Raw genomic sequence first — 18,976 nt, 5'->3', positions numbered from 1 at the left:
AGTAGTAGTCCTCCCCCAGCAGTGCCCCTGGTAGTAGTAGTCCCCCCCATCCAGCAGTGCCTCTAGCAGTAGTCCCTCCCCAGCAGTGCCCCTGGTAGTAGTCCCCCCTTCCAGCAGTGCCCCTAGTAGTAGTAGTCTCCCCCATCCAACAGTGCCCCTAGTAGTAGTGCCCCTAGTAGTAGTAGTCCCCCCCTCCAGCAGTGCCCCTAGTAGTAGTAGTCTCCTCCATCCAACAGTGTCCCTAGTAGTAGTCCCCCCCTCCAGCAGTGCCCCTAGTAGCCCCCCCTGCAGCAGTGCCCCTAGTAGCAGTAGCCCCCCCCCCTTCCAGCAGTGCCCGACAGACACACACGGAAAAAAAAAAATCCACTTACCTTATTCCCCACTCCGGCGTCCGAATCCTCCGTCCAGCGTCCTCCCGCGTCAGCCCGCTCTGCATTTCAGCCACTGGCAGTGGGCGCAGCAGCCGATGAGAGTCTGTCTGACTCTCATTGGCTGCTGAAACAAACACACAGCTGCCGGCGGCGGCAGCTGTGTGTTTGTTCCTGGCAGTGTAGTGCGGACTGCACTTATCTGCGGTCCATACTACCGCCGTGCGCCTGGTCCTATGGAGGCGGAGCCATGTCAGTCAAAGGCCCATGGGAGGAATGGACGCGGCTGGGCATGCACAGTATGCCCTCCCGCGGCCATCTTGTTTGCTCCTGTAGCCAGAATTAACTTCTGGACAGAAGCTCATTCTGACCTGAGCGGCTCAACTGGCCACTGTGCTGCCCGATCGGAGCTGAGTTCCGATCGTGGGCAGCAGCAGGATAGGGGGAGGGGCTTGCGGTGGTGGTGGGGAACCGTGGCAGAGCCCTGGAATGCCCCTAGGCTTTCCAGTCGCCCCTAGGCATTTGCTTATTATGCCTATGCCTAGGGCCGGCTCTGGGGATTAGGTTAGGCTTACTTACCTGGGGGCATTGGCATTCTAACCTGGTCAGGATGCATCCCGTACCCAACTAAGATCCTTTGAATTCAAAATTAAGCTACAGAACTTCAAATTATGGATGTATTTTTGTGGGTTGTCATTTCACATTTAACTTATTATCAGAACCAGGATGTTTCTTCTGGAGCAGCACATGATTCAATTCTAGCTAAACGTTCATTAAAAAAACCCTAATTGTTCATACACACTGGGCGATATTACTGAGCGATTGCACGATTACGACATCGTAATCGTGCAATCGCTCAGTAATCGTGCACTATAACATCGGAATCGACCAGCGATGCGCGTTCCCGCTGGTCGTTTCCGACATTGTCCTCCTAAAGGGTGAACATGCAGATTGGCCATGTTCAGGAATGATGCAGGGTGCCTGCACTGAACAACTGATCGTTCAGTGTAGGCGCTACAGGGGATCAGGAACGACTGTACGATTACTGTAGTGCCTACACTGAACAATCAATCCTAATCGCTCAGTGTGTACGCACCTTTACGATATGCTCCCTGAGCGATATCGTCTAGTGTGTCCCCGGCAGGGGGTGCTCAATGTCGTTCATATCTGAAGGAAAAATCTGACTGTGTGTACGCACCTTAAGTCTCAAACATAAAATTATAACATTGCTGCTTATAGAAACTTGTCAGAATTTTGCATTGGAAACAAAACACTATTCATAATATATACATAGCCCATAGCTTACAGTAACTGCTAGAATGGACATACACCCTAATATGCTATACAGGCATAGTACATACTTACCAGGAGGATTTATCAGACAACCCATCATGCTGTTACTGCAAATGTAAACATAAAAAGTGTAACCCTTTACTGATACATATATGTGTAGTGGCCTTCCTCACTGAATGCTATACAGCTGTGTCTTATTACTGACACCAATCTGCATAACCCCACCTGTGGGGCAGACCTCATGGAAATCAGTGTATAATGTAGACGCGAAATAATGCCACTGACGACCAGGGAAGGTCCTTTACACCTGGAGAACTGCACACAGAAAGGAGGGTGAGACCTGACCGAAACCGGAGAGAGTGACAGGAGGAACTACTGCTGAACTTTGCTCCAGTCTGGGAGGGGCTGCTCCACCTGGAACAAGGCTCATAGAAGCCTCACCTGGATGCAGGGATGATACGCACGGATGGTGGCTGACGATGACGCAGCGCAATAACGCACACTGGCCGACAGCTGAGAGGTAGGCAACCTTCTGCTGCCCACCTGTGATGGGGCTACCTGTGCCGTGATGCTGTAAGGATAGGTTGGCACTCTTATACCTGTTTATTTGTCATAGATTGCAATGCGAGAGGATACACACTAGGAGATGCACTGGTGGGGGTGGCTGGTATGAAGGCTTTGCGTGAGCTGCATTTCAAGGGTTAATTTTTAAAGTAATAATGAGGATTTTACTGGTTTGTAAACTGAGGTGAGTGTGAGTCACTGGAAGGCGTTGCTACAGGTCAATAATCCTTCTCACCGAGCATGGGGCTCTGGGTGATGGATGGAGAGGATTAGCCAGCTGGGGACTAGCATAGGAACATCCCTGATGCAGAGTCTGGTAGAGCCAGGTGCGTGGGGAAAGGAGGAAGATTGGCAGCTGTCATGATGAGGTCAGTGGTTAGGCCTGTTGGTAATCTCAACAGCTGAAACAGGCAACATGTCACACTCCAGTTGTTGTGGAACTACAAGTCCTAGCATAGCATAGCTGGAAGAAATTCTGTGATTACATTTATTTACTTTAACTTTAAGACCTGGTTGAGCAACCTTTGACTAGCCAACTGCTTCAGAACTACAAATATCAGCATACCCTACCACAGGACTTGGTGTGTGTGTTTTTTTTTTTTTTTTTTTATTATGTTTTAATGCAATATCTAATTAGTCTTATTTATATTTAGGTCATTTTTCATTTGTACAGATTCTTACCATTTAATTTCTCATTGATGACAAGACAGAACACGGAGCACGAATAATAGAATATTACACTGTGCTTTCTGTGCTGCAACTTCCTGTAATTGTGCAATAGAACAATAGATTACAGTGTAGTGTAAACCGGTGCCTGGCTGCAGGGGTTGTTTTGTGTATAAACCACATATTACCTGTGTTTGGGCCTCAGCTCAGGTAAAATTCTTGTTCGGTCGCTCCCTGATTATTACCTCTTCAAATGTCATGCTAACTGGGCAAAGTTCTGTAAAGTACAGACCTAGGATAAATTATGTTTCATTAGACAGAATTATATGTGTATGTACTACAGCATCTCTGAGGGAGGGGAAGGGGGCGGTGGACCTAGTAGGGTCTTAGGTTTGACAAAGAAAAACACTAAAAATAAATCCTAACACAGGCTAGTTAAACCAAGTGCAGAAACAGACACATAGGCAAATGCAGGGGGGGGCTTCCAGTTGCTTGGAAATCCCCCTCCCCAGCCCCCACCATGGCCACAATGGAGATAGTGATATAATCGAATCTTTCTAGTGCTGCATGTTCTCTTCAGTATCACAAATTAAATAGCACCACCTGTGGATGTTTTAATATGTCAGCCAGTAATACATACACCTGTTCACCAACTGGGAGATCTGGAAAACATGCACTGTTAGGAATGCACTGCTATAGGCCATCAATATGGTTAATTATTATTACTGTATAAAAATATACTATCCAGTGCATTTATGTCCAGAGCAGTGCTAGGTTATTCTACTCAGGGCCGGCTCTAGGATTGTTCGACCAGTGCGGTTGAACAGGGGCGCCACCCATAGAGGGCGCACCCCTCCTCAACATCCCAATACTGTCCTGCAGTTCCACCTCTGGGCTGAAGTGGCCCGCGGGTGGTCATATTGGGAGGTTGGGGACCTCCACCGCCGTGGCAGTGCTGGACCCCCGCAGTGTGAATGGATGCTGCATGCACCCAAATTGAGGGGATTGAGTGCACCCAAATTGAAACTGATTCCTTTTCTCCACATTCATAGGGTTAGGATACCGACACCTGTCAGTAAGTATCCTAACCCGAACCTTTCCTCCCCGCACCGAAAACCTTACCTCCGTCCCCCCCAGTGCTTACGCCTAAACCTCCCTCCCTAGTGCCTAACCCTTCCCGCTAACCCCACTACTTACCTTAAGGCAGGCTTGCCTACCCTCCCGATTTGGCCGGGAGCCTCCCAATTTTCGGGTGCCGCTCCCGGCCCCCCGGAAAGGCAGGCAAGCCTCCTGGAAGTCTCACATCCTCCCCACCTCCCCCCTGAAAAAAACAGAAATCCCCGCAGCGGGGGGCCCGTTGACGTGATTCGTGCAGAATCTCGTCATCCTGGCCCAGCCCCCTGCTTCACAATACCAAAAATCACGGCATTGCGAAGAGGGGGCGGAGTCACGATGACGTGATCGTGCGGCTCCGCCCCCAGGGTGACCCAAAATGGCAGCCCCGGCTACGCCCCCAATGGCCGGCCCCGCCCCCGCTATTAGCCGACAATCAGCTCCCTCCTGGAAGGCTGGAGCCTAATGTCGGCAAGTATGCCTTAAGGATGGCGGTGGTCAGGATTCCAGCGCCGGGTTTCTAACTGTCGGGATTCCGGAGCCGGCATTCTGAGTGCCATCATCCCGGCAGCAGGATTTCAACTACCTCCCGTCCAAGACGCTGCCACCAAAGACGGCTGGTCCATGTGCCCACATAGTCACTGCCCATCTGCCACCCAGAAATGCAGACTTCACGTTGGGCTCAGTCTGCACCTTACCACTGAGGACACAACTTGCGATGCGTGCGCAGACCACATTAGCCCTTTTCTGATGCTTGCGCAGTTAACATAAGATCTCGAGGTTTGGGGCCAGAATGTCGCAGTATCCTGCATTAACATTTTCCAGAGGACCGAGCTAGATTCCAATATAAGGGTCAGCAGCATCTAAAATGTCAAACGGGCGCATAAAAATAACGCTACACCAACGTGATCAGGCTGAGAAATCTATTGCGTCTCTCGGGCACTTGCAGCAACAGGGACATGTAGTGTAAGCAGCTACAATAACACTCTGCATATTAGCAAAAGAGGATATGTACATATTTAATGGGGAAAATCAAGTTAAGGAACCTCACATCGGGTCTGATTCTGATGCAACGGCGTCTGTGTCTTTTGCCCGTTGCAAAACTGCAACTTTATGCTAATGCCGCTGCAAGCCTTGCCCTTGTGTACAGCCATGCGTATTATTTTGCAAACATGCTTGGTGCATCTTTAGATGTCACCATTGGCTGCTTCAGAGGTTGGGCTGCAGCGCAGTACAGCATTCAAATAGGTGTCACACCAACTGTCAGCGATGTTTAGGGTGGCAGTTGGTGTGACTCCCCTATTTGAATTTTGGACTGTGCTGCTGCCCCACCTCTGGAGCCTCCACTAGAGATGTCGCCATTGGTCACACCATGGAAACTTGCACCAACCCTATGTTGGGTGCATATTTTCCATCGGAGTATGGCCGCCGATGTATGCGATCACGTGTCTGTGTACTTCAGCGATGCATCCGCCACACTCCCACAATACACCCTTAACATGGACCAGCTCAGTATGTCTGTCCCTTCCCAGTCACCATCCAGGAAAGCCCAATACATTTTCAATACATTTCTGCCTGCATCTGAAATTGCCTCTGCGACTCTGTATGAACGCAACTGGGGGCCGCATGTGTGGTTCGACTTTGACGCGTGCGCAGCAAAAAAGATTAAAAGAAAAAAAATCACTCAATTACGTCCCACATGGGCATACTGTAGTGTGTGACTTAGAAACGGGGCCATTTTGTTGCTGTTCATTGCCATAATTCTTCCTAAAAATAACACAGCTGAACAAGGAACCGCTGGGCGTTCAATTTTATCTTGTGTACTCAAAAAATTGAGACTGTCCCTGTGTGTCACATGATTTATTTTGAAGGTGTTCCATGATGGTTGATATTAGTTCCCCTTCAGCTAAAGGACCCGAATGTGACGTTGAGTGAGGGCGGAAGTGTGATTCCATGCGCTGGCAGGGCTGTTATTTTGTCTCAACTGTAGCATCTGGCCACCAATAGTAGAAATCTGTCCCCTAATGGGCTTGTTTCGCTTGCCACGCTTTAGGCACGGTTGTTCGCATAAGTCCCCACAGGTTATTATCCCTCCTCCATGTCCACGTGGATAGTAACATAACTGATGATGTCACGGTCCTGTAGCTGAAGAGGATCTAGCTAAATTATGGAGGTGGGCCCTGATTCAGAGCGAGCGCTCTGGTCAGAGTCCGGCTCTGAATCAGGGCCAAAGTGCGCTCCACAAAAAATAAAAAAATTCTTCTTTTTTTTCTGTCTTTGTGAATTGTGTGCACTCTAGCTGCACATGCGTCAAGCATGCGCCTGTGTCCCATAAGTCTGTTAAAGGGTGGTGTAACCCCCAAAGTGCTCCAAAAAATAAACTATTTTTTCTCTGTGTTTGTGACTTGTGTGCGATGTAGCCACACGTGCATCAACACAGTAGTAGCGCCAAGCGTGCGCCTGTGTCATAAGTCAAGGGCCGGTTTGGACATCTGATCCGCCCTGAAGGACAACAATTTCTGACAAGTCTACTGTCACTGCATATGATACTGTCCTCAAAGCAGCAGCGACAAGCGTGCGTCTGTCTGTTAAAGGGTGTTGTGAACCCCAAAATGCGCTCCACAAACAATAAAAAAATTCTTCTTTTTTATTCTGTCTTTGTGAATTGTGTGGGCTGTAGCCGAACCTGCATCCTCAAAGCAGCAGCGACAAGCGTGCGTCTGTCTGTTAAAGGATTACATCGGTGACAGCATCCAAGTAGGCATGTCAGACAGTCTGTATCTGTACTGGCAGGAAAAAGAGGCAATTTGGAGGCCCATGTACAAACTGCCTCTATTTTACCTGAGTTGCCCCCCCTCCAGTGTGTACTCCGAAAGAGTGTTTAGTGCAGCCGGGAACCTTGTCAGCGAAAGGCGTAGGAGGTTGCTTCCACAAAATGTGGAGAAGATGATGTTCATAAAAATGAATTATCAACTCATCCAGGGAGACTACCCTCCATAACGTACAGAGGGACCTGTGGTGGTGGATTCCAGCAGGGACAAATTAATACTCTGTGAGGATGAGGATGTACACACTGAAGAGGGTGAGGAATCGGTGGATGAGGATGACATCTTGCCTCCTTAGAGCCAGTTTCTGCAGGAACAGATTAATTGCCAGCTTGTTTTGTGGGGGCCCAAACGAACCAATAATTTCAGCCACAGTCGTGTGGCAGACCCTGGCGCTGAAATGATTGCTTTGTTAAAGTGTGCATGTCCTGTTTATACAACATAAGGGTCGGTGGGAGGGCCCAAGGACAATTCCATCTTGTACCTCCTTTTTTTTCTTTGCATTATGTACTGTTTGCGGCCTAGTTTTTCAAACTGCCATCCTGTCTGCCACTGCAGTGTCACTCCTAGATGGGTCACGTGTTTGTGCCGCCCACTCGTGTCGCTTAGCATAGTCATCCAGCTACCTCGGTGCAACCTTTTGGACATAAAAACACTATTGTGAGGTGTTCAGAATAGACTGGAAATGAGTGGAAATGAAGGTTATTGAGGTTTATAATTGCATAGGAGCTGAAAAACCCACAAATTCTGTGATTTTAGCTGTTTTTATGCTTTTTTTCAAAAAAATACAGATCCAAAACCCAGAACCCAAAACACGGAAGGGTGGTTTTGGCAAAACCAATCCAGATCCAAAACCAAAACACGAAAAGTGGCCGGTGCACACCCCTAGTAAGATGATCGGTTTGGCAGGGGAGGGGGGATTGCTGATTAGAGGATTTATGGGCTTAAGTTAAACATTTAAGGGCCTGTTGATTAAGTCAATGCAAAAACAGTGACAGTGTGTAAATGTTCTTTCCCAGATTATGTAATGAACTCCTGGGTCTGATAATTTGTCATAATAAATGTGTTTAGAAGAGATGAGAACTGACTAAGTTTAAATCTATATAAGAGTCCTTAGTTTTTTGTAATTGGTTGGAATTTGTCAGTAGTTGCTAGGTAGAGTAGTTTGGGGGGGGTTATCATGGTTGGTTGGTCGCTGACCATGTGGGAGCTCGTGGGAGTGGCTTGGTGGACTTTATAGGACTGGTGTACGCCCAGCAACTTCCTTTTCTGGACGGTGTTTGTCCTGGACATCCTCAGACCTGTATCTGGTGACATTTAGCTTGTATCTCCCTGTCTGTTTTCTTCTCCCTGCCTCTTGTATTCTCCTGTTTTTGTGCACCTCTTGTCTGTTGCTTCCCCCCCTGGTTTTTCAATTTCTTATTTTCACTCCCCTGTTTCATCAACCTTTTCCTCTTTCACCCTCCCAAACCCCCCCTTTTTTTCATGCCCCGCCCAAAACGATCAGTACCCCCCCCTGCCGATTCATGGATTCTCCTGTTCCCCCCCCCACCTCCCCCTGCCCGGCGGCGCCTTAGTTTGCCGTCTATTTTGTCCCCGGCCGAAGTCTCCAATGCTTCATGGGGACTGGCCACGCCCCCCGCTGCCGACTATGTTCCCCCTCCTGCCGGGCCCTTTTTCCCCCCGGGCGAGCGGTCCCCGTCTCCTGCGGGGTCACCGCTCACCCAGTCAGCCTCTCACTACCTCCTCGCGGGCGCGCGGCCACTTCCGCCGCCCGCGTGCGGCTCCGGCCAGGCCTTTCCTCCCTCCGCTCCTGTAATACTGTCCCCCGCTGCCGGGTGCCCCCCCGCGGCGCTGTATACAGCCGCGGGGGCCCGGCCCTCCTTGCGGCCAGCGCTCCACGCCCCTTCACACCCGCTATGCTGCTTCATGCTGCAGGGGGCCCAGTCCTCCATGCGGCCAGCGGCGCTTCCCCCCGCGGCCGCCATTTTGTCCCCGGGCCCCACCCCACATCACCAGCTTTCAGCCCCTGTTTTCATGGGGGCCACTTACCCTGGGGGCCCTGTTTCTCACCACCCTACAATTCCTGCCGGGGCGGGTTTCGCCCCCCCCTCTCTATAACCCCCCCTCCCGTTCCTCCCAGCCTCCTCTCCCAGCCTGTTTCCTCCCTCCCCCCCCTTTCCTCTTTCAGCAGTCCATCCTTCTTTCCCTGTTTTTTCCTCTGCTCCTTCCCTCACTTCATGGTCCTCCCCAGTTTTTCCTTCTGCTCCCCAACCTTCGGTTTTTCCTACTTTTCCTGGCCAATTTTCCAATTACCCTCTTTATCCTCCTGCGGGGGCCCCTTTTCCTTATTGGCACCCCTCTTTTGCTCAGCCTTACCATGTCCCAAATTACCCTGTGCCCGTGAATTCTCCTTCCGCCCCCATCTTGGCCGCAACAGTTTGTTCCCCCACAGGGTCCTGCCCCACGCCCACCAGTGCCTTCTCTCAGTGCGGTTTGCGCCGCCCCTCCCCCTTTACCTCCTCCTCTCTTCCTGTCCCGGTTTTTCACCCAGCGACAGTTCCGAGTACCCCCGCTGTGGTGTCCAGTGATTTACCATCCTCTATGTCTCGCCGCAGTGTTTTGCCTAGTGCTCCAGTGATGGCTTCTGGTGATGCTGGGATCGCGAGTGGGAGCGCTGTGGCCGGTCCTGCTACAGGTGCCGTGATCATTGCCCCTGATGTTGCGGTGCCGGAGGCTGTCGGTGACGGGATGTCGGGTCTGGCTGGTGGTGAGTCTGCTGTCCCTCCTTTGCAGTTCGATTCGGAATCTTCAGGGTCTAGCGATAGTAGCTCCTCGTCTAGCTCTCCGCCGCGCCTGCGTAAATTAGCTAAACTGGTTGCGCAGCGTTTAGTTAGGAAAGCGGCTAAGCGTCAGTCAGCTCCAGGGACAAGATTCGCAAGGGTAAGTTTGTGGATGTGTTTTCTCTAACCGACGACATGAAGAAAGCTTTAGATAAAGCCAAAAAACCTGGGGGTGGCGGGGAGGATTCTTGCCGTGGTTTTCATCATTGGCTTAGTGGCATACTGGTTTTTTCAGCCTGCTACCTTGAAACGCGCCCAACGGAGCACCGTAATGTAATAAAGTATATTCATTTGGTGCATGATATTTTTATCAAATCCAAGGGCTTTGTTTGGAGAGATTATGACGAACAGTTTCGTAGGAAGCAGGACGGTCAGCTGATTATGCCTCTGGGCCGTAAGGATGTGGAGGTCTGGTTAGCTGTTACACAGGAAACTAAGGCGCCTGCGGAAGGGGCACAGGGTAGGAAGGCTTCTCTCCCTTCGCGTGTTGGAGCGAACATGCTCGGTAAAGGGAAGTGTTTCGCCTATAATGACTCTCTGTGTACCCGGGGGTCAGGATGTCGTTTTCGTTACTCCTGCCGCATCTGTAACGGTAGTTACCCCGCTAAAGACTGTAAGTCGGGAGCAAAGGGCGGTTCGGGGGGCAGGTCTGACGCTACCGGAGTTGACGAGTAAGGCCTATTCTCCGGTGGTACTAGACGAGTTAGCGAAATGGTTGGGATGGTATCCTTTGCGGGACGATTCCCAATTTTTGCTGGATGGTTTTCGTTTGGGTTTCCGATTACCCGTAGCTGGCGCTTTGCATGTAGTCTCCTCCCGGAATTTGCGGTCGGCCAGAGAGCTTCCCCATGTGGTACGACAGAAAGTTTTTGCTGAAGTGGCGTTGGGCCGTATGTCCGTGCCTTTTCCCTCCCCTCCTGTGCAGGACCTATGCATTTCTCCTCTGGGAGTCGTGCCCAAAAAGGTCCAGGGTAAATTCCGTCTGATACAGCATTTGTCAGACCCTCATGGGGGCTCTGTGAACGATGCAATCCCCCACTCGCTTTGCCAGGTCCAGTACCAGCTATTTGATGAGGCGCTCGCTATGATTAGGGGTTATGGTCCTGGGGCGGTGATGGCAAAATTGGATGTGGAATCTGCTTTCCGCCTGCTTCCGTTGCACCCCAAGTCCCTACGTTTTATGGGTTTTATGTTGGATTGTCAATTTTTTGTCGACAGGTGCCTCCCCATGAGCTGTGCTATCTTGTGTGCTTATTTTGAAAAGTTCAGCACCTTTTTGCATTGGTGTATCCAGGCTGGCACTGGCCATGCTGGTATCGCACATTATTTGGACGACTTTTTGTTCGTCGGCCCACATGATAGCACAGTTTGTGGGGACGTGTTGTTTTCTGCGCGGCCCTTTTTCGGGTGCTCGGCGTTCCGGTGGCCACAGACAAGACGGAGGGTCCGACTTCTTTCTTGTCTTACCTAGGTATCGAAGTGGACACTGTTGCTGGGTGCTGCCGTTTGCCAGACGATAAGGTGCAGCGATTGCTAGGTCAGATTCAATGTTGCTTAGATTCTCGGCGGGTTAAATTGCGCCATGTTCAGTCGGTTCTCGGTTCATTTCACTTTGCGTGTCGGATCATCCCGATGGGGAGGGTGTTTTGCCGTAAATTGGAGCGGGCCATTGCGGGGGTCTCCAACCCGCATTTTAGTGTTCGCCTTTCCAGGGAAATCCTAGATGACCTCCGGGTGTGGGCTTAATTTTTGTTGGATTTCAACCTCGAGTTAATTTGGCCATTGCAGCCGGTTGACAATGCTGAATTGCAGTTGTTCACCGATGCTGCAGGTTCAACTGGCTTTGGGGCATATTTTCAGGGGGAATGGTGCGCTGCTCCATGGCCGGCATCATGGATAGCTCGCGGATTGCAGTATAACCTGTTGTTGTTGGAACTTTTTCCGATAATAGTGGCTGTGGATTTGTGGGCTGACAGTTTGTCTAACCAGAACATAATTTTTTGGTGTGACAACCTGGGCGTGGTGCACGCTATTAATAATCAGCGTTCTTCTTCTCCTATGGCGCTGCGTCTGTTGAGGTTTTTAGTTTTGAGATGTTTGAAGGCGAATATTGTCTTTAGGGCGAGGCATGTACCGGGCATTGAAAACGGGATAGCGGATTCACTATCCCGCTTTCAATTTGATAGGTTTCGGGTGTTGGCCCCTGAGGCTAATCCGATTGGGATGACGTGTCCGTCTTCTGTCTGGCAGATTGTCGAGCTGGACTAATTGGTCTGGCCCGGAAGTCCCTGGCTTCGTCAACTTTGCGAGTTTACGAGGCAGCTTGGCGCGACTGGGAGGCTTATCGGGTTAGGCATCCTGCGGTGGGTAAGTCTTTAGATCAGCGTTTAGTTGAATTTGTGTGGGACCATTATCAGAGGGGCCGATCTAAGGCGGCCATGGCTTCCGCCCTTGCAGGTATTGCTTTTTTTTCTCTCGCCTTCACGGCGGTCATGATCCCACAAAGTCCTTTGTGCTGTCTAAGGCCCTTAAGGGTTGGGCTAAAGAAAATCCCATGGTGGCTGATTCTCGCCGGCCGATTGACCTGGCCCTACTGCAGCGGTTGATAGGGGTAGTTTCGTTGATTACATCTTCCAAATTTGAGTCTTTTTTGTTAAGTTTAGCGTTTGCGCTTGCTTTTTTTGGCGCGTTTCGGATTAGTGAGCTTGTGGCATCTAGTAAGAGGTCTGCTGATTCAGGGCTATTATTTAAGCATGTGGTAATCCAGGAGGGGGCTATCCTGTGCAAAATTCCACGTTCCAAAACTGATCAGTTAGGGCGTGGGCGTTGGGTTACCATTAAGCCGCATGCTAATTCTGAGATTTGCCCTTTGCGCTTGGCTGGGATATATGCGGGTCTGCGTCCGTCGGTTGGCGCGCAATGGTTATTACATGCTGACTCCTCTCCTTTGACTAAGTTTCAGTTTGCTGCTGTGTTTAAGCGCTGTTTGGGTCAGCTGGGTTTAGATGTTGCGCATTACGGGACGCATTCTTTCCGTATTGGCGCGGCTACGTGTGCAGCAGCTAGCTGATTGTCTCCATCTGCCATTCAAGCGATTGGGAGATGGAGGTCATCCGCCTATAAATCATATGTTAGATGTGATAAGCTTTAAGTTGTGTGTTTCTCACCCAGAAACGTAGTTTACCCGCCAGTTTTTGAATGGCTAGCATTCAAAATTTGAGGGTGTGAAGGGATTTTTTAATTTTTCCACCAAAGAAAAAAGGGCCGTAATTCAATTGGCTTATTATACACGGCTCATGGATCACTAGGACAAAAAGGAGGTTTTTTGGATTTTCTCCTTCGCCTGGGCATTGTTACTAACGTTCTCCTCCTAAGTTACCTCTATCCCTTCATATAATGTTTCTTTACTGACGTTTTAGTTCTTTTTGCTCTTTTACAGCTATGTCCGTGTCTTCTGAGCAAGTCTGGCTTGTGGGCCATTTGTTTATTTATTGGGCTGAAAGGCATGCAATGGCAAAAAGGGCATCCCTGTTGTTAGGGGCGCGTCAGGTTCGTTGGTTTGGAGTCAGGGGCATGCGGTGGCCAGCTCTTTTAGAATTCTTGTTTCAGCAGGAGATGCGCTGTGGACGCCCGGCATGGCTGGTGATTCACCTCGGAGGCAATGATGTGGGGCAGTCTAAGGGTATAGATCTGATCTTGCGGATGCAGGCTGATTTGTGCGCCCTTCGGTCCCGGTGGCCGGAGGTGCGCTTGGTATGGTCGGAAATTATCCCTCGGACCTGTTGGCTTTGGATAAGGCTCGCAGGAAGATTAACAAGGCTGTTTCTCGTTTTGTCTCCGGGTCAGGTGGTTTGGTGGTTCGGCACCCAAGTTTACGTTTAGAACAGGCTCCGTTTTTTTCGCCCTGATGGGGTGCATTTATCAGATTTGGGGTTAGGTGTGTTTTTGGGTGATGTTTTTTCTTGTTTGGATTCGGTCTAGTGTTTTGGTTTGGGTGGCAGGCTGCGGTTCTTTGGAACCTGGCGTTGGCGGGAAAGTGCTACAATCCAGCGGCCACGTAAAGTGTAAGAGTATTCGTTGTGGAGCACATATCCTTTAAATGGTCGTAGTATGGCCTACCTCTGCGGGAGGACTTTGGGAGTCAGTCTCTGCGGACACGCTCGTACTATGCAATATCATAGGGGTTGTGAGTCTTCGCAGCTTAGCTTACAATGACCACAGGGGGGGCGTTTCAGTCGCTCCCTAACATTGGTCACAATGGCCACAGGGGGGGCGTATCAGTCGTCCCCTAATATTGGCTAAGATCATATGGCTGGAGCTGGTTGTAGCATCCTTCTTTGCCTCCCAATAAAGTAAACTCAATAATTTAAGTATAATTCAGGGTCATACCTTTAATAAAGAAAGTTATGACCATTTAACCAAAGCAGTCTGTGTCCTGTCTTTATTTTAGTATAAGTTAGTGTAAGCTGTTATATATTGTGTTTAATTGCAATAAAGTTATGGACGCCTTATTGTTCTTGGATACAACAAAAGTGAACGGACATTTAGTATGATTATATAATTATAATCGTTAATGTCTGATCATTTACATTACAAATGAACTACTGTACAATTAAATATTTGACAGTAACGCTCCTGTGTGACTTACACATTTATATGCCTCGTGACGAGCTTGTTGTTTCTTGCAGTTTGTTTGAACAATAGACTGCAAATAACTGTGACAAATTAGGGAGTAATTGAGTATTATTATGTGAGTCACTGACCAATACACGATTGTTTATAATGAGCCGTCATTGTTAACCAAATGGGTTTCCTGGGAAGGCGGTATCGTGACAAGTTTTGCTATAGATACAGCAGGTTTCAAACCTGTTGTAAGGTGATGTGGATGGGGTAACTGTTTTTAAAATGTGTCCGTCACAGGAGGAGGCGGCCATTTTGCGAGCTACGCCAAGTTTCAACAGGTAACTTCGATAATCGATGGCTACATGCTATTTTACACACTAGTCAATGAATGACCATCGATGGTAACATAAACCGATGGTCAACCCTGTTTTAATGACTGGCCCGTGGGCCAATAAGAACGTGGGGGCGGGGCTTCGCGGATGCCATGGGGCGGAGCTATACCCAGAGTCCTGGCACCTTGGAATGTCATCGGCCATAAACCATTGACATCACTAAGGCAATGGACAACCCCAATTTGCTGACACTTTTGACCTCCTCCCGGGAGATCCAGGAGGGGAGCTCCCGTGGGCAAGTGCAGGGCCGTGGTGCCACGGTGACCTTCATCATTGCTGACCCACCATGGCATGGTGCCGTGATTCTCTTTGTGCAGTAGGGAAGGGGAACTATGCTGCAAATTCTAACACTACGTAGCAGGGGGAAGGGGCACAAGGCGGTACGCATGTGCTCACTTGCAGGGTAGTTCCAATTTAATAAAACCATTGTGTGCAAAATCTGTGCAGTCTACCCTGTCTAAGTTGGTGAGTTCTCTACCAATGTATAAAATTATCCCCACAATGTACCAGACCGTTATGTGGACTAGTACACAAAACCCAAATACATAACCTCAGATGTACTTCTAATATCCAGGTTATTGATGTCTAGCCTTGTAAAAGCAAATATATATTAGGCATTCCTGTTCCTTCATGAAACCATGCTGGCACTACAATTCAAAATAATTTCTACAATATACTTATAACATCCTTCAGAATCCGTTCTATAATTTCTTGTTACTTAAGTTGGGTACACACTGAAACGACCGGCAATTATTCCAACGGCCCGGGACATGCTGGACATCGCATAATAGCGCGTACACACTACAGCGATTAATGAATGACTGAACGATCACACGTTCCGTCCTGCATTAACATATATTAGGTCGCATGCGAAATCACCAGGTTTGATCTGCGGCACGTCAAACCCCTCTAGCGACCCCGGGCACCCGCATATTGAGTATACACACTGAGCGATTTAGTCGGCCAGTGTGGTCGAACAGGGGCGCCACTCATAGAGGACGCACCCCTCCCCAACACAGTAGTGGCCCGCGGGTGGTGAAATCGGGAGGTTAGGGACCTCCGGAGTTGCCAGACCCCCGGAGTATGCGCATGGCATCCATTCAGACGGGAGAGGGCTGAGGGGAGCCCAGCCAGTGACGGAGAGCTGGGCTTTACCCCCAGCTTGACATTACTTGAAGGGCATGCCTCCAAATAATGTCACACATATCCAATTTTGGTCACACGCAGCAAACCGGACCGGCACAGGGTGCTCAGACCCCTGGAGCCGGCCCTGGGTGCTGGGCTGCAACTTTAGCGACACAAGAATTAGTTTTAAACACGTACAAAGTCGCAGCTGAAGCGCAACGGAACTTTGGCGTGATAAAAATCTGTGGCCATTGCATCGTAGCACTTTGTACACACATGTACAAATGTCGCACATCAGATTGATCAGTGTAAGCTGGCAATGTCGTTTTGGCGCTTCCAGTTGAATTTACGCAAATAAGATGCACATTTTAAGTGAGAGAGACACTCCGTGCAGCCTAGTCACCCGCGACCCTGTTCAGCGCGACTGAAGCAACAATCTATCAGAAAACACGTAGCTTTACAATTTAGTAGCCAATCCTTTTTTTACAATTTATTTTTTTTGCTGGTTATATACTGGAAATCACTTTTGGGGTCCCGTGGAGAGCCGAGCCCCGGCTCTGATCTGATGTAACTTCCGAACTCTGATTTAAAAAACAAATCTCAGATTTTGGATTGCATGTAGAGTTGTAAACAAGCCCAATTACAAGATTTTAGCTATTTTTATCATTTTTAAGGAAATCCAAAACACTTGAGGGTGGTTTTACCAAAACACAGGGGTCCGCGTACATCTCTAGTAAGTTCTCTTTTCTTGCTGCAGTTTCTAGTAACATTATTTATTTTGAATATATTTGCTTTGATACTTCTAGTTCCATAATGCATTTTCAGTTCCCTTCTAATTTTAAATGAAATAATGTCTTTTATCCCTCAACACTTTATGTAAACCAGTTGGTTACCTTTTTATTTCTAGAAATGTGCTGCCCTATGGCATGTACCATACAGTATTTCAGTTCAGATATTTTTGTAAAAATTCCCATTTTTGTTTGTCCCATTCCATGCATTTGTTTAGGGCTGGCAGTTTACTAATTCCATGTTTGTGAAGTATAGGGGTCTAGTTACTAAGCAGTGTTAGGAGACAGAGTGAAAAGTGATAAGGTGCCAGCCAATCAGCTCCCAACTGTCATCTTTCAAACACAGCCTGTGAGATGACAGTTAGAGCTGATTGGCTGGCACCTTATCACTTTTCACTCTGTCTCCTAACACTGCTTAGTAACTAGACCCCATAGTATCCTACTAGTGGCCAGTTTGGAAGAGATGATTTTTCCCCATCGTGTCTCCGCCACCGGCTGCCTAATGTTGCAGCATTGTGCAATGAGGGCATTTCGCCGTCAAGTGCGTCATCACGCTCCTTGCTCTGCCCATTATACAATGAAAGTGAGGGGGGTTTTTTTATTTATTTTTTATTATTATTCACTAAAATTATTTTTGCAAAAAAAATCCCAGTTTTTGTCCCATTCCATGCTTTTGTTTAGGAACAAACAGTCCCAGTCTACAAGATTCAGTGCTTCTCTATACTACACTTTCCTACAGGTGGCAAGGCTGGAGAACGTGGCAATGCAATTTGCATCATCATAGTTCCACCACCCTCTGTTTACTGTTGCAGCATTGCGCAGGAAGGTGGGTGGTGCCACGATGATGCGGTCCTTGCTCTGACTAGTTTACTAGGTAAGTGGGCAGGACGCAGGCAGTTTCTTGTCTTCTAGCTATTGTGATCACTATACCTAAATGCCTCCTCACCTGTATATAAGATATCTGTTCTAATAATCAGTACTAGGCCCAGCTTCTCCCTATTGTCTTTTATACTAGATAGCGTTCTGCTTTCTATTTTAGTTTTACCAAATTTCCTAGTCCAGGGTTTTATTGGGGTCTTTTTTATATTAAATATACGTTGTCAAAATATTTTATATATCCTCAATGAAATACACCCCCTCCCTTTCCTATGTTTTCAATCCATCCTAAACTTGATGTACCCTCCTCATTTCACTGCCCAGACATGACTTTCCTCCAGACAAGCCTCAGTTACACCCATTATGTCATACTTCTCTTCTAACATCAATCATTCCTGGTCACGTATTTGGGTTGGGAGTCTCCCAGCATTTGTTACCATACATTTGGTATTTTTAACGGTCGTCATTTTTTATGATTACACATCGCCTCTTATCTTCTCTTCTCACTACTTCCTCCCCCCCCCCCCCCCTTTCTCCTTGACTGAGCTCTGATTACGGTCTACAATATATTGAACACTTCTATCTTTTCCCTCCCCACCAGTTATTAGTTTAAAAACCCCTGTAACCATCTTCTCGGTATACATTCCTAATGTCAACACTTACGGGTAAATTTACTAAAGTGATAGTTTTTAGAAGGGTGTTTAAAAAGTGATGTTGCCCATAGCAACCAATCAGATTCTACTTAACATTTAAATAGCACTTTCTGGAAGATAATAGCTAGAATCTGGTTGCTATGGGCAACATCACTTATTAAACTCCCTTCTTCTAAAAACTCTCACTTTCGTAAATTTACCCCTTGGTCTGAATGACGACATTCACAATGTTGACAATGACAAAATGTCGACATGATGTAATGTTCCTCTTTGGGGAAAGTCTGTAATAGAAAGTCAGCAGCTGTTTTTTTCTTTTTCTTTTTTTTTTAGAGTTAGGGACCGATAATTCGCCAATGCAAATCTGCATATCAATGTCAACATGACCTGTTGGCATTCATAACAAGTCCACTTCTGACAGTCTGCATCTGTACCGCACCCCATCTTCTCACACCCCATCTACCTCCCCATTATAGTGCAGCCTGGCCCTACTCTAGAGCCTGTAGTTGAGAGTGCAATCTGACAAGTCCACCAAATGTCACTACGGCAGAGAGCATGGTGGACTGAGAACATTGTGGAGCTATTCATCGGGAGGGGTGGTGGTGACTCATGGAAGAGGAAAGAAGCTTAATATAGTTTTTGACATACAGGTTGGGTGGGGGTATGTTGGGGTTTGCTGAGCTTTAGTCTGCCCCGGGTACCAGACATCCTAGTTTCACCCCTGTGTCTGCGTACAGATCTCTTGCAACTGGGTGGATGTTACTGGATGACAACGGGGCCGTTGAACGTAGGATGAGCCTTCCATCGGCATGTGGATGGCATTGTGGGTCAGAGGTGGGCATATTTTCAG

General features: G+C 48.3%; 1 protein-coding gene and 1 pseudogene across 3 annotated transcripts in view; both read left to right on the top strand.

Moving 5' to 3' along the window:
- The first annotated feature begins 1,925 nt into the window (after positions 1-1,925).
- The window catches only part of CCDC68 (coiled-coil domain containing 68), a 53,830-nt gene continuing 36,779 nt past the window's right edge, over positions 1,926-18,976 (top strand). Inside the window, exon 1 of one of the 3 annotated variants that reach the window (XM_088476522.1) lies at positions 1,926-2,181. Coding sequence is in view for 1 of the 3 variants with exons in the window: in XM_088476521.1 (XP_088332647.1) it covers positions 2,530-2,551 (22 nt within the window). In the remaining 2 variants the exon portion in view is untranslated. Of the gene's footprint in view, positions 2,182-2,511; positions 2,594-18,976 lie in introns of those variants that run through there. The other 2 variants (XM_088476521.1, XM_088476523.1) reach the window with 2 other exon arrangements.
- Positions 9,470-12,823, top strand: LOC148519487 (uncharacterized; annotated as a pseudogene).

Source organism: Taudactylus pleione, unplaced genomic scaffold (assembly GCF_031769625.1).
Source record: "Taudactylus pleione unplaced genomic scaffold, aTauple2 ptg000189l, whole genome shotgun sequence".
NCBI classification, from domain to species: domain Eukaryota; kingdom Metazoa; phylum Chordata; class Amphibia; order Anura; family Myobatrachidae; genus Taudactylus; species Taudactylus pleione.
Note: the sequence above shows the minus strand (reverse complement) of the source record. Positions and strands in the feature narration are given on the sequence as shown.